This window comes from Nakaseomyces glabratus, chromosome M, assembly GCF_010111755.1.
Source record: "Nakaseomyces glabratus chromosome M, complete sequence".
Taxonomy (NCBI): Eukaryota; Fungi; Ascomycota; class Saccharomycetes; order Saccharomycetales; family Saccharomycetaceae; genus Nakaseomyces; species Nakaseomyces glabratus.
The window spans coordinates 77,639-92,698 of NC_088963.1; the positions used below are offsets into that span (position 1 = coordinate 77,639).

General features: G+C 38.3%; 7 protein-coding genes across 7 annotated transcripts; 5 read left to right on the top strand and 2 right to left on the bottom strand.

The window, feature by feature from the left end:
- Positions 1 to 177: 177 nt before the first annotated feature.
- On the top strand, positions 178 to 1,161 carry EFM3 (protein-lysine N-methyltransferase; the record flags this gene model as incomplete). Its single annotated transcript, XM_449370.1, has 1 exon — positions 178 to 1,161. One exon carries the CDS (start codon positions 178 to 180, stop codon positions 1,159 to 1,161), a length of 984 nt encoding a protein of 327 aa, XP_449370.1.
- A 1,657-nt stretch (positions 1,162 to 2,818) lies between these two features.
- On the top strand, positions 2,819 to 5,881 carry GVI51_M00495 (uncharacterized protein; the record flags this gene model as incomplete). The annotated part of the gene is made up of 1 exon (XM_449371.1): positions 2,819 to 5,881. One exon carries the CDS (start codon positions 2,819 to 2,821, stop codon positions 5,879 to 5,881), a length of 3,063 nt encoding a protein of 1,020 aa, XP_449371.1.
- Positions 5,882 to 6,528: 647 nt separating this feature from the next.
- On the top strand, positions 6,529 to 8,847 carry VPS70 (putative zinc metalloprotease; the record flags this gene model as incomplete). Its single annotated transcript, XM_449372.1, has 1 exon — positions 6,529 to 8,847. One exon carries the CDS (start codon positions 6,529 to 6,531, stop codon positions 8,845 to 8,847), a length of 2,319 nt encoding a protein of 772 aa, XP_449372.1.
- A 193-nt stretch (positions 8,848 to 9,040) lies between these two features.
- Positions 9,041 to 10,237, bottom strand: FPR4 (peptidylprolyl isomerase FPR4; the record flags this gene model as incomplete). The annotated part of the gene is made up of 1 exon (XM_449373.1): positions 9,041 to 10,237. The coding sequence occupies one exon, from the start codon at positions 10,235 to 10,237 to the stop codon at positions 9,041 to 9,043; it is 1,197 nt and encodes a 398-aa protein (XP_449373.1).
- Positions 10,238 to 10,551: 314 nt separating this feature from the next.
- On the top strand, positions 10,552 to 11,589 carry VMA6 (H(+)-transporting V0 sector ATPase subunit d; the record flags this gene model as incomplete). The annotated part of the gene is made up of 1 exon (XM_449374.1): positions 10,552 to 11,589. One exon carries the CDS (start codon positions 10,552 to 10,554, stop codon positions 11,587 to 11,589), a length of 1,038 nt encoding a protein of 345 aa, XP_449374.1.
- A 352-nt stretch (positions 11,590 to 11,941) lies between these two features.
- On the bottom strand, positions 11,942 to 13,261 carry NGK1 (hexokinase; the record flags this gene model as incomplete). The annotated part of the gene is made up of 1 exon (XM_449375.1): positions 11,942 to 13,261. The coding sequence occupies one exon, from the start codon at positions 13,259 to 13,261 to the stop codon at positions 11,942 to 11,944; it is 1,320 nt and encodes a 439-aa protein (XP_449375.1).
- Positions 13,262 to 14,089: 828 nt separating this feature from the next.
- Positions 14,090 to 14,956, top strand: GVI51_M00605 (uncharacterized protein; the record flags this gene model as incomplete). Its single annotated transcript, XM_449376.1, has 1 exon — positions 14,090 to 14,956. One exon carries the CDS (start codon positions 14,090 to 14,092, stop codon positions 14,954 to 14,956), a length of 867 nt encoding a protein of 288 aa, XP_449376.1.
- Between the last annotated feature and the right edge of the window lie 104 nt (positions 14,957 to 15,060).

The following is a 15,060-nucleotide window of genomic DNA, read 5'->3' on the forward strand; positions in this document are numbered from 1 at the left end:
ATTATGCTTATAACTCTATCTTTATAAATGCATATAATTTAATTAAAACTGAGTATGCAGCGATTGCCTAGGAAGTCCGAAATCGAGATTATTTTAAAAGCGCGATGAGCTGCGAAGATCTATGTCGTAATAGCTATCGAAGGAGCAGGATGCCAAGAGATATCGAAGCGTATTATAATGGATAAAAGTGGCGAATTGCTATTGAGAAGATGCCCAGTCGAACGTCTAGTTGATGAATTGCAAGAAGGCAAGCTTTTGAGACTCTGCGATGAGGAAAACGGGTTTCGGAAGGTTCTCATGGAAGAAGTAAAACCGGTTAATAATAACTATTGTAAGAAAGTGCTACGCGAGATCGTTGACAGATTAGATCGTACTGCTGGTCAATTACCAGAGGATGTCTATGAAAGTTGGGAATGGGCTTATGAAGTTTATTTTGATATGTTGAATGATGTGCAAGATGAGCTAGCTATGGATGAAGCTGATAACGATGTGATTATGTACAAGTTCAGTGAGCAATACAAGGTTAATATTGCTGAGACACCACGTACTATTGCTAATGGCAGTACAGGAAATAGGACATGGGAGGCGGCAGTGTATTTGGGTCTGTACCTGATAGATCAGTGTGCCTCAAATGTGGTAGCTGCACCGAGTCGAATTTTGGAACTTGGATCAGGTACAGGGTTAGTCAGTCTACTTTACCAGCAATTATACCCATTTGACAAGCTCACTATGACAGATGGTGATTGGGATGTGGTACGCAAAAGAATACCAGGCAACTTATCCTTAAACGATTTGAAGCCTGGTCTGGAGGTTAAGCAATTGGTTTGGGGCCCTCGGGACGCTAACAGTGGCGACAACCAATGGGACTATGACTTAATTCTCGGCAGCGATCTTACATATGACGACCGCATCCTCGAACCCCTGTGTCAAGCTTTGCAATGGCTATTAAAGACGGATGGCAGTAACGAAGCGCTGTTGGGCGCAACTGTCCGTAACGAGGCCACTACTGCGTTATTCGAAAAGTACATGAGAGAGTACAAACTGCAGTATGAAGTAATCACAGAAACCACGGACGAGGACTTCGAAAGGCTGGAAGAAATAACCTTCACTAGGCCTATTGCTCCAATCCGCATCTACAGGATTAACAATGCAAAGATATAAGATATAGTATAGACAAGAAAGAAGAAATAATAGTAATTAATGTCGTGAGTCCTCTGACACTCTAGTCTCATGCACCCGACAAGATCGGGAGATATAAATGGCACACAGGAACTGTGCGGTACCCATTCATACGAATCCACTAGAGTTCTTAAAAGACCACCAAAATTTTTTGATCTATCCCCAAACATATCACGATTATCAAGAGAAAGAAGAAATAACTCTGATACGTACTGTCTATTGCCGGGGAACACTTTTGGACAAAGTTGGTCTCCTTTTAAGAGAGCTACAAATAACCAAGAGCTGAAACTAGACTGAAACTTTTACGCAAGAACCTGCACTATTTATACTTCCTCAGTGAGCAAGATGGGTTCCACTCGAGAATTGGAAAAAGTTTTTCGCTCAGCAAAGAAAGCCGTGCAGAAGTGTCAACAATATAGTTTCGTACTGTACGATGGTAATGCGATGAGTTAGGTCATAATACTAAAATGTGTACCAACTTGAAGATGGTACATGTGTGGCTCACTGAGTAGCAATCTGTACAAATTAATTGTACTTGTGGGTAGGCTTTTGAGTTCTGGCGTTTCTCGAGGTAATTGTTGATTTTTTTGTGTTATGTTGGTAGGGTGGGGAGAAACCTGGCCTAATAGTGATTGGATTGTTTTGACAAGAGTGTATAAGTTTCGTCATATGGATGCTGTCTAGGTCTTGGAAACTCCCATTGTCCACCGGTGGTGCCAGAAAAGGGGTAGCACAGAGGAACTCTTCTTTCATGTGACATTCAGTGGTACCCGGAAGTGTAAATCTGGTAGGTCAATCTCGTTGTTTGCGATTGGGCTGTCTCTTTCCGAATGCAACATCCTACCGCAAACCAGCACAGACAAGCACTTACAACTTAACATAAACAAAGAACAAGAAAACCAAGCAAACGCAAATTGAATTTGGAACCTCTGAAGCACTCGGAGCGGTGTGAAGAGATAATCTCCTTTGTTGGTCAAAGTGATGCTGACTGAGACTGAGAGTGTGTGTGTTCAGAGACTTTGCGAAGGAAGGATTAGTTGAAGGTGAGAAAAATACCTCTCCAGAGAGACTGAGACAACACAAAGCAGGAGAATTCAAGATTTTTGTGATTATCACCGACACCAGTGCACAGAGTCAAGTGGACGACAAAGTGCCGGGAACAAGAAAGAAGAGAGTCAAGGTTTAATCCCAAAAAGTTCTCTTTAAGGGCAACAAAACAAAACTGGCAAAAATGGAAGGAAAAAAATGGAAGCTGAAGAAGGAATGTGAATCTATATAGTCTTGAATGGGAACACCAATAAATGGATATATACCCGACGACAAACTTTGAGCGCAAGAACTTTATATATTGGGTTTTTGAAGCAAGACGATATTTAGCTTACCAGTTTCGAGGGAAAATATAAGGGTTAAAGAGACTTATATACTCGGACAATTTCAATTTTGATTTTACAAGGTTGACGACAATTAGTAACAGTTGCAACTTCAATAATTGAATTGTTTTTTTATTTGAATAATTAGTGTTATTGAGTTCTCCACAAACTGCGAAAAGAATATTGTAAATTTTAAAATATTTCATTTCGTATTAACTTCATAGTCCTACAGTTGAAAGGAGCGGTTCTTATAAAGACGAAGAATTCGGATGATGACTAATGGACAGGATCAACACTGTCTTATACCCAAGAAATCTAGGGCAGTAAAGACCGACAAACCGAGGCCGTTTCTATGTCCTATATGTTCTAGAGGATTTGTACGTCAGGAACATCTGAAAAGACATCAGAATAGTCACACCCATGAAAAACCCTTCTTATGTTTGATTTGTGGTAAATGTTTCGCACGTAAGGACTTAGTTCTTAGACATTTGCAGAAATTACACCGAGATTATAAGACCGAACAATTGGACAAAACAATAGGAAGAGGAAAATGGGATGAGAAGATACTTAATACACCTGATGTTTGGAACAATGATATTGTCAAAGTGAAAGGGAACAAAGCATCAATCTTACCAACTGTTGACTACACAATGCATAGACAGGACTTGGTTCTCAAATCGAATGATGGCAATGATTCTCAAACTGGTATCAGCAGTCAAAATTCTATTACTTTCAATAATATGAGTGTGAGCGTTGGATCAAGCGGTGTATTGGAGTATGAGAGTACCAGCAAGAGAAGTACACCTGGTAATCATTCTTCAGATAGTACTCCAACTGATAGCTCTATCAGTCGATTACGCACCGAAGGTAGCTATACAAACACAAATAATGCTGATGGCACTCTAAACCCAGTACCGTACCATGATCTAGATTTATCTTCATCTTCATCGCTTTCCTTTGCAACTCCTTCATACCAAAATACAAGGACTTCCAATAACCCTGTACCAATTGGCGGTGGCACTCCTCTGGATGTCAATTGGCTAAACTCAGTGTTAGAGTCTGACAACAAGATAAACGAGTTAGCCTCGAAGAGCTTATCTCCATCTGCAACACTTGGCCAAAAATCTGATAAACATAACAATATCGCAGATTTCAAGCTTTCCCTACCGGAATCAAAAAAGAACAGACGGTATAGCTATCCAAATAATTTAAATGACACAACAGCAAAGCAATCCAATGATAAAAACTATACTGGCAGCCCATTGAATCCGAATGGCCGTATGCATTCGAATGGGCACAATAACCCCCCTTCTGCGTCTAATGCAACAATAACTTTAAATACTTCGGCTGGCATTGAAAATCACACCATCAATGATAAGGATCTGTTTAGACCTGATCTTAACCATAATCCATCGTTGTCATCTCTTTTCAAAACAGAAGATCCTACGAGCTCAGAACAACCGGTCATTGATATTATAAGCCAACTCTCCTCTGAATACACATCACCCAACGATTTGAGTTTTGTAAACTTAAATCAGCCAAATCTAGGCTTCTTTACTCAAGAATGGAGAGATCTGATTTTACAAAAGTATAGTCTCCTGGATAACAACTTTCCAACTATAAAAGAGTTGAACGAATATATTGAACAGTATCAAAAGGAATTTCATCCATATTTTGCATTCTTACATCTTCACTCTGTTCAACCGTCATTGAGCAGGATATCACTATTTTTATCTGTGGCGGCAATTGGTGCTTTTTATTCCTATAATTCAACACATTCCAATTTGCTGGCAAATTTGGCTTATGGAGAAATTAACCAACTAATAAAATCTGTCAAATTAGACTCCTCTCCACTATGGCTTGTCCAAACCATGCTGGTCTTAGGTTTTTATGCTATTTTCAATAACGACATTTCGTTGGTACAATCAGCAAGTGACCAATTTGTAATGATTGTCAAGATTGTCAAGTCAGCGAAGATTAATCAGCCTCTTGAAACGATGGTTGTACCACCGACGAACTTATTCCCAAATCCAGTTACAAAGACACTGACTTCGGATCAGATTGATGCGGCTTATAGGTATTTTATCACAGCACAATCTAGAATCCACATTTGCCATTCAATGCTGTTTTTAAGCAACATTTTCCCTGCTATGTCTGGATTAGAAGCTTGTTTTCTATCTTCAGATGTTTTGTGTGGGGTGCCTTGTCCTTACGAGGATCTTTATACGTCTAAATCTCCTGGAGAGTGGTATAATAATGTTTTGAAAAATAGCATTGAAATTGCAAATAGCAGTCAGCTAGTAAATTTATCAAATGGTATGGTGAGCTTCCAGACGTGCTTGGAGTATTTAACAACCGGAAATCATGTATTATACGAGAACATCAAACTGTCATTGTATACCTTGCTCTCCCTGCTGGTTTCAATTCATGAAAAGATATTACTCGAAAGACACAAAGCAAAAACCGAAAAGGATGTTCAATACAATGATACACAATGGAAATTAAAGCAAGGGCCTCTGATTGACTCAGTAATTCGTAAATGGGAGATTTTATATATGAAGAATGGAGGTATTCTTTTGCCTACGGAAAATAATGTTGCAAAAATCACAGGAAGCCATGTTATGAGGAATAATGTATCATTTTATTTATTTGCAAAACTGAAACGTTGTATTGATCTGAATCATGTCATTCAGAAGATATGGATGAGAGATTGGACCACCATGAATACGGCATTAGAAGAAGTAATATATGATAAAGAATCTTTACAAGAAGCTACCGATTATGCTATTAGTCTGTTAAGATCATGGGCTTCTACTTTTACTATATTGGATGATGAATCCATGCAGGCTATGAAGACGCCTATGTTTTCAATGGCCTGCATTTTTTCATCAATCCTTATCATTGCAGAGTATTTGAGATCAGTAGAAAGATGGGCCAAAACTTTCAATGCTGGTGATCCAAATGCAAAAACCATGAACCCAACCGACAAGATTTTGTGGTTGAAGGCAGGAAGACTCTTGAAGATGTTTCAAAAGAAACTTATGTCATCAGATGCAAAAAAATACTCAGAGTTTGCAGGTGTTCAAAAGCACGAGATGCTTGATATCACTGAAGTAGATGAAAGCGTACTACAAAGGGCTATAGGCCTTGAAGCTAAAGTAGATGAAACTATCCAAATGATTCTGGCCGCATCTTTGGCTTCGAAAGCTCTTTATATTGGTGTAAGGGTCATCGGAGACACACCAATATGGCCTATATCCGTTCTGTTTGCACAAGGTCTGCAATCAAGGGCTGTGTACTGTGTGATGAAAGATGAAGGTGTATTTACATAACTAAATCATCAAACTCCCTCTTAGCTAGCACTTTACATACACATGAAAAGTGCTAGCCCGGACTATTGTAATTTTTTTGAAAGATCCTCCCCGTATTGTTTATTTAGGAACGAACTATAATAGCATTAACGCCTTAATATATATAAGATATATAAACTGAGGAAATATCCTCTTTGCAATGAACGATTATTATGAATCATCATTTTCTCTAACACGATACAGTTATTATATTTAAAACCACCCAACATCTATTGCGCATTTTTCTGAATTTTGAACATTTTTCTCAACCCTCATCGCATTCCCCTAAAACAGAAATGTGTCAGCAAATGATAACTTACATAGCATTAGAAGTAGTCACTGGACTTCTCTTATGCCTCGACGAAGGTACGATTAGGAATCATATATCTGCATAACATAAAAAAAATATTACGCACCCATTTGGTATTGTCTGATAGCTGTTTTAGTGATTACAGAAAAATCGCAGTTGTTCATTGTCTGCTCATTCTATTTCTATTTACACATTATCGAAAACTACACCAAGGCATTAAGGTGGTTGAAGAAAGAAATAAAGATTAGTCTAAAACGAATCTGACTCTAGCACATCTATACTACTCATCTTAAACCTCTAATTTGTAGTAGACTCACTAATGTCCGCCATAGATGATTCACAGAGCGATTTAAGACCCTTTCCAGTGGACTCCAATGACGGATCTAGTCAACCTGATGGTTATGGTAGCATAGAACAAGATGAAAGGGCGTTTAGAAGACCCAGGAGTGATACTATGTCCACAATACGGAGTGGAATAGAGATTGTCAGAGAGAATATGGATCGCTGGAAGTTCTTGTATCTTATTCTCGCAAGTCTGTTCATATACTTATCTTTCATAGCAGCATTTGCCCCACGTACATCATTGGCGAGGGACTTAAGAAGGTTTCATTCTGCAAGGATGACTCAATCTGAGGTATACAGAATATTCTTGGATACCCTCTTATATGAAAATAAGGCAGAGCAGCATCACGATGCTATTTCAAAAACCAATGGTACTAGTTATATCAAAAATTATTTAATTGACTTAGGCTTTGAAATTAAGAATGATTCATATTATGCATGGGTGAATACACCAGTTAAACAGCAAGTCAGGGTTATTCAGGATGATGAGGTAATTTATCAGGCTAAATTAAAGGAAGATCTTACTGGTGTATCACATAATGCCTTTCATGGCTATTCGAAAGATGGTAAATTAACAGCAAGATTTGTGTATTGCAATTACTGCACTATAGAGGATTACACAAAATTGGTTAACGATAAAATTGACATAGAAGGAAAAGTACACATATGCAAATATGGAATAAATGCCCCTGGAAATAAATTAAAAAATGCTGAGTTATATGGATCAACTGGTGTATTAATATTTACAGATATCAATGAAATCCCTAACATGCCGGTGAACTATGGCACTATTAACTCGAGCGAGACGAATAGTTATGATGATGCTATACAGAGGGATACAGTTAGGTTTGGATCTGATATATTTGGCGACCCAACTACCCCTGGGTATGCCGCTCTATATCCTGATACCGAAAGAATGAATCCAAACGATTACATGCCGTCAATACCATCTTTACCAATTAGTTATAGAGATGCAAGCAAATTGCTTGATATGCTACATGCAAAAGGTAGTTTTTGGGTTTCAAATGATGGGGTAAATTCAGCTAAGCTGTTCAGTGGTCCTTCAGATCCTAATACTGAAGTTCAGTTGGTTAATAGACAGGAGTATGGCGTTCAACAAATCGATAACATAATTGTAGAAATACCAGGTATATTATCTGAGAATGACATTTTGATAGGTGCACACAGAGATGGTTTTCCCATCGGCAACGGAACATCTAGTATGAGCTCACACAGTGGGATAGCTGTACTATTGGAGTTTGCGAGAGGTATTAGCAAACTGAGGAAAAAAGGTTGGAAACCATTACGTACAATAAAATTTGTCCTATGGGATGGTTTACACAACTCCCAATTAGGCTCTAGTAGTTTTGGAACTAGATACGCCACCTCACTCAAAAGAGACTCGTTGCTGTATGTCAATTTAGACAACGCTATTGCTGGCCAGTATTTTAATGTCAAAGCCAATCCAATGCTAATTTCGGCTATCACGGAAGCGTCAAAAAATATTGACTACAAAAAAAATGAAGACTGGTCATTATTTCAAGAATGGTACAACACTTCAAATGCTAAGGTCGATTCTTTGGAAGGAGTCAATGACTATTCGGTTTTTCAATTCTACCTTGGTATTCCCGTTGTAAACTTTAGTTTCAACTCTCGTACTTCGAACCAACCTCAATTTCCCATTAACACCGGCTACGATAATAAGGAGTGGTTAATTAGATATGTTGACCCAGAGTTCTTACTACACAATACATTATCGCGGTTTTTAGGAATGTTTGTTTTGATGGTCAGTGAAACAGAGCTGTCATACTATAACCCACATCCATTCTTCAAGCATTTGAATATTCAATTTGATAAAGTAAAGAGATTTGCGGAAAAGACTTTCAGTAGAAACGAGAAATTACTATACAAGCTCGATAGCCTTGGCAAATTGATTAAGGATATCGCAGATTATGACAGTAAATACTATGAACGAAGAAATAAAGAAGTAGCTGATGGAGTGTCCTCTGAACTACCAATTTGGGCATTTGTGCGAAAATATCGAGTATTCTTGAGCTTGATTAGAGCAAATAAAAAACTACGAGAAATTGGAAAAGTTTTTCTAACTAATAATGGTATTGAAGGCAGGCCTTTGATGAAGAGCTCTTTGTTTGCGCCGAATCTTGAGAACTCGACTGAGATAATGATGTTTCCAGGCCTTCTTGAAGCAACAAAGCAAAAAGATGTTCAAAAAGCAATGAAGTCGTTAATTGTATTGGAAGCACAATTCCTGAATGTGCGCTATTTGTTATTGTGAGCAAGAGTATAGTTACTTAAATATTGATTGATACTCCTTCTGGTATGATGTCACTTTTTGCCATTTTTTGGAGTCTATTATTGCGGATTGCATACAATAACTAGAAATGAGCTTTGTAATAGAATACAAAAAATCAAACAAATATAAAGTACAGTATTCTACAAAAGTAAGTGAATATTATTCAGATACGTAATTATTTTAGAGAAACTAACTTAACGTCAAAAGTTAGCTCAGAGTTAGCTGGAATACCCGGTAAGGTTTGCTTTCCGTAAGCATATGGAGCAGGAATCACAATTCTACGCTCACCCCCAATAGCCATACCAGTTACACCAATGTCCCATCCTTTTATGACTTCACCGCGATGAAGTTTGAAGTAAAATGGCTTACCGCTGGTATTTTTATCAAAAACTTTCCCATTTTTTAGCTTTCCAATGTATCTCATACCAACTTTTGAGCCCTTCTTAGCCTTTGGACCCTCACCTATCTTACGGTCCTCAATAATAACACCTCCTTCCAACACTTGTGCTTTATTCTTCTTTTCATTCTCTGTAGCCTTTGTATTTTTTTCATCCTTAGTCTTTTTGGATTTTTTTGTCTCAGGTTGTTCATCTAGTTGTTCCTGTTTTCTTTTCTTCTTGTTATCCTTTGCAATAAGATCCTCCAAATGAGCCTCAACATCGCTGGTCTCTTCTAACTTAGCTAATTGTTCATCAATATCTTCATCACCCTCGGAAATAGCATCGTAGAATTCTTGGTCCTCATCACTTTCTTCAGAGCTAGCCTCATCGTGATCCAACTCGTCATCTTCTTCTATTTCTTGGTCCAACTCATCATCAGAGTACTCCTCGCTATCTTCATCAGAGTATAGATCTTCTAACGGTTCATCAAATGGATGCTTCACGTAGTTACCAGTTAGGGAAATGGTGTAAGAACCAGTCACCAGGAATTGAACGTCTTCTTCTGGAGCGATGGTAATATCGATAGCCTGTTGGCATCTGGTCTCCGGGGATAAAGTAACCACGACACACTCTTCATACTCGTCTTCACCGTCGTCATCCTCATCGTCATCCTCATCGTCCTCGTCCACGTCCTCGTCCTCGTCCTCTTCCTCTTTATCATCATCACTTGCCTCATCGCCATCTTCTGCAGCTTCATCACCTTCCAACTCTTCAATCAGCTTCTCCTCGTCAACTTCACCGGCATCCAAGTAAACTGGGTTGCGTCTAATGATACGCAACGTGGATGGCTTCTTGTCCTCGTCAAAGGGCTCGGGGTCAATGGCAGCCATCGTTATACGTACAGTAACCGGGGTATCCAGCAAAACGGCCGGGGTATGTGTGTAAGGCTCCACATTCAGAGCATACATAGCTAGCGGTAACATATCAGACATTCTACACACAGTTGTTTCAATGATAGTCTTCACTCTTCAGGAGTAACCTTTCCTTCCTACAATATTTTATCAGTCTGGTACCCATAATATATAGAGCTCATCGCAAGTTTTCCAAAAATTTTGGCAATTAGCTGAAATTTTTCAAAATTTGCCAAATTTTCGGTTTTTCAACAGGAATCACCCCTTTGGGCCTGTGAACCTCTGAAGTTTCAGGAAATGCCACTATAAGAGCAGCCTTTGGTTTTGTAATTTTGGTGTATTGGGTCGATAGTTGGTCAGGATAGCGGCTATAGACTGTTTAGTAAGGTTATAATATGGAGGGGCTTTACTTTAACGTCGATAACGGGTTTCTCGAAGGGTTGATCCGCGGGTACAGGAACGGGTTGTTGACGAACAACCAGTATATCAACTTGACGCAATGCGATAACCTTGACGATCTGAAGTTGCAGCTGTCATCTACAGACTACGGTAATTTCTTGTCGCAAGTGTCGAATGACGCGCTGACCACGTCTGTGATGCAGGAGAAGGCGTCTGAGAAACTGTACAAGGAGTTTGGGTACATTCGGGACCAGAGCAGCGGGCTAACGCGGAAGTTTATCGACTATATCACTTACAGCTATATGATTGACAACGTTGCGTTGATGATCACTGGAACCATTCATGAGAGAGACAAGTCTGAGATCCTCAGCAGGTGCCACCCCTTGGGTTGGTTTGACACACTTCCCACGTTATCTGTCGCCACGGATTTGGAGTCGCTTTATGAGACTGTTCTTGTGGATACACCATTGGCGCCATTCTTTAGAGATTGCTTCGATGCGGCCGACGAACTGGATGACCTGAATATAGAAATCATCAGAAACAAACTGTACAAGGCATACCTGGAAGACTTCTATAAGTTTGTTTCAGAAGAAATCGACGAACCTTCCCGTGAAATAATGCAAACTTTGCTTGGTTTTGAAGCTGATAGGAGGTCTATAAACATTGCGCTAAACTCATTACAAAGTCCAGATCTAGATCCTGCTTTGAAGAAGCAGTTGCTACCGGAAATTGGTAAACTGTATCCTGTCGCCACAGAACAACTGGCCAACGCTAAGGATTTCGAATCTATCAGAGCTGTGCTGGGTCAAGTTCCTGACTATAGAAATGCTCTAGAATCTGGGTCGCTAGAAGACCATTTTTATAAACTAGAGATGGACCTTTGTAGAGACGCTTTTACACAACAGTTCACAATTAGTACAATATGGGCATGGATGAAGTCAAGAGAACAAGAAGTGAGGAATATCACCTGGATAGCTGAGTGTATTGCTCAAAACCAAAGGGAGAGAATCAACAACTATATATCAGTGTATTGATGAGCAATGACCATCTATGAATTAAATCAACTTTAAACATAGGTTTTGGATTGTAATTACCCCTTTTAAATAGATCTCGAACAGTTAAATCTAAGTTTATTTTGTGTCCTTGAATATATGAGAAACTATGTAAAGTGAATTATGCAAAATTTTCTGTATTTCTTTAAAAATCATTACTCGTGTTAATAAAAAAAATCATGATGTGGATAATACATGGAGAAGGAAAAAATCTAGCTAACTTACAGGATGTTGCTCATTAGTTATCAAATTGTATCTTTTACCACCACCAGTACTAAACGTAACTTGAGCGTCGGCTTCCAAATGTTAAGTCGCAAGCAGCAGATCAGTATTGTCATATCCGATTCTCAAAGATGTTACTATAAGCTGTAATCGCGCATCCATAAAGGTTACTATCGTTAAGAAATTGCAGTTTCACCATCCCTTTGGAATGGAGGTGTATTCTTTCTTGGTAGTACTGACAATAGTTCAAAAAACTGCCCACATAGTCTATATCTATTCCACCCTTTGTAAAATATATTTCGGGGCTAACGAATTTTCTTATGGCAATGATTGCTGCCACAAGGTATATAGCAGCCCTATTGATTAGCAGTTTTGTTATTTGCCTTATAATTTGGTATACTTCATAATCCCACAAAGACAAAAGGTACTCTGAAGGGCATTCACCGTCAGATAATATTTCGCATATTAGTCTTCCATCATATTTTATTTCCTCATCTCCGACCATTGGCAAAAGGTTGTAATATCTTATTATATTGTGTAGTATTTGTGGTATCCATTTACCAGATGTTATGGATTCTAAGGGCATTTTATCGTCTATATTAGTGTCAAAGTTGCCGAACTCAATGGATTTGGAATACCTTCCCAAGAATCCCATTTCTGAATTGATAAGAACTTTTTCTCTATAATCATCTGAAAACTGCGTTAAAATATCCTTTTTGAACTGAGGCAAATCTTCGTATTGTACTTCAAAGCAGGAATTCACACCAGTTCCTAATATCAAAGAGATTTTATCGTTGTTGTCACTTTGAAGATATTTAGATGTCATATGAACCGCCAATGAGTCATTAATTACATTGCTTATCTCAAAAGTAAATGATGAACTGTACTCCTTTTCTAATCGATCAAAAGATTGTTTCAAGATATCTAATATACTAATGCCTTTCAGTTCTGGTGACATCCTAAATCCTTTTCCCATGGCTACAATTTCGTTGTTAGCATTTACTGGGAAACTGAATGTAATAGCGACTATAAATTTTCTAGGTAGACTTCTTTCGTTGTTTATTGGAATACGATTGCATATCCATTCCACTATATTGTCAAAAAATTTGAAATCAACTACCTTTGATTTAATCTCCAACTCATATTTTAGCTCCATTTGGCACTGGGGCATATTAATCACAGCAAACTTAAGAACACTTCCTCCAAAATCAATGGCAAGCATGTCCATAGGCTCATTATACTCAGACCATCCTCGGCAACAAACCTGTGGGAAAGGTAACATAGACTTCTTACAATTCTTCAACATGAAATCAAGCTCCTCTTGAAATTTCTCAGTTATTGTAGCTAAAGACTGGCGCACTCCAAGTTGGCTCTTGACCTCTTCTAAGATCTTTTCCGGATTAGCTATTGTCATTGTCCCAATCGGTCTCATCTAATGACTTCAAATTCCTTCTTAGACACCAAAAATATAATTTGGTGTTGAAAAATAGGCTATCTCTTCTTTATAACAACCCCACAATTTTTAATGCAATCAAAATCGGCTAGGAATTTACAGATTGATGTCCTGATTTTTTTAGGTCAATGCTTGCTTAGGTATTTGTATTCCAGCAAATAAGCAAGAATTTATTATAAATTTTGCCAATCTCAGCTAGTCTGCTATCAGTTATACTTTTGCCTTATCATTGATATGAGCTTTGCCAATCCCGCATCGCGTTGATTTACGCAAAATTTTGACAAATTTTGGTGTTTTTGTAGCAATCCGATGAGCCAAAAGTTTAAAAGAGTTGTAGCAAAAGCAGACCTTGAAGTCTTGTTAATGTAGCAGCGACATTTGTTTTATATTATATATACTAATGTGGCACTTATACGGAGTTGTTCCCTTCTTTGTGATCAGATTGGTACTTCTTCCACCGACCGCTTTTGGAAGGCGTAATTCTTATATGTGTAAATGCTTCAAAGTAATGCATCTGGAAACCCATCAGACTAACTGGTTGTAGTTCCTTAAAACCCCCGGTGTAGATATATTGGGCTTGATTTGAAGATGAACTCATCAGCTGTTTTTCTATTGGCAGTCTAAATACCGCTGAAATATGTCGTGTTCATCTCATTTTTGTGGTCTTGATGTTACTTCCAACACTTGGAGCAATCATGGGAACCAAATGGTTAGTTAAACCAGATAAGATGTTGCATACAGATTTTCAGTCAAATTATATCATATATAAGAGGTCAGAAACTAAGCTATACAAGACCTAACTAATAAATGCAAACGGAAGTTATAATCAGGAATAAAGTAGCAGTGTATAAGCTCATAGGTCTGTGCCAGAAATATAGAGATGATGTGCAAAACTTGCACAAATGCATGCTAAGGTTGAACTCTTTGTTTTACAAAATGACTACCGAAGAAATTGAGAGCCAATCGAAAAAGAATAATGACAGCTCAACCACTCTTATTGCCAGTGCCACTAGCGATAAGTGTAGCAACTTAAATTACAACCGCTGTGATGAAGGCTTGAGTGCATGCCAGGTAAGCCCTGTAGAAAACAATTTGGATGAGGCTAGTCCACAGGATAATGATCTCCTGCTTAGGCCCAAGACATACTCTGCTGTTATGCTTGATACGGCGGCTATATCAGACGATGTGAGACCTCTTATGGAATCAATTCGCAAAGACACACCAAAGAAGTTCCATTTCTATAAGAACTATGGATTTCACCTAGGCACCCTGCAGGATGAATCAAGAATAATTGCACAGAAATTACATTACGAGCTCAAGCACATCTCATTGAAGATCATTATCCCCATGAAACTCTTTGACAAACAGTGTACACATTACCTGAAGCATTGTCCTTGTGGAAACAAGATAGTAACACCTTATGAAGTAAAGCAGGTTGACAAATTTATAGAGTACATACCTAAGTTCTGGCACTACTGGTTCTTATCTTATTACTCGATCTTCTACAGAATCCATTTCTTGCTCTACTTGCAAAGTTGCCAATTACTCTTACAGAAATCAAGGAATACAGTTATCAATAAAAGTGAGTTGAGTTCTATTAGTCTATTGAATGATTACAGAGAGAAAGCAGAGTCTATAGTCAGGCAAATGGAAAGCTTTAACTTTACGAGCTAATTCAATTTATTATGATCTAAACTCTATATTTGTGTTTCTATTCTTTAGTTAGTTTAGTTACAGTTTCCACCAACAAAACATTAAACCTCTTCTTTCATATCAAA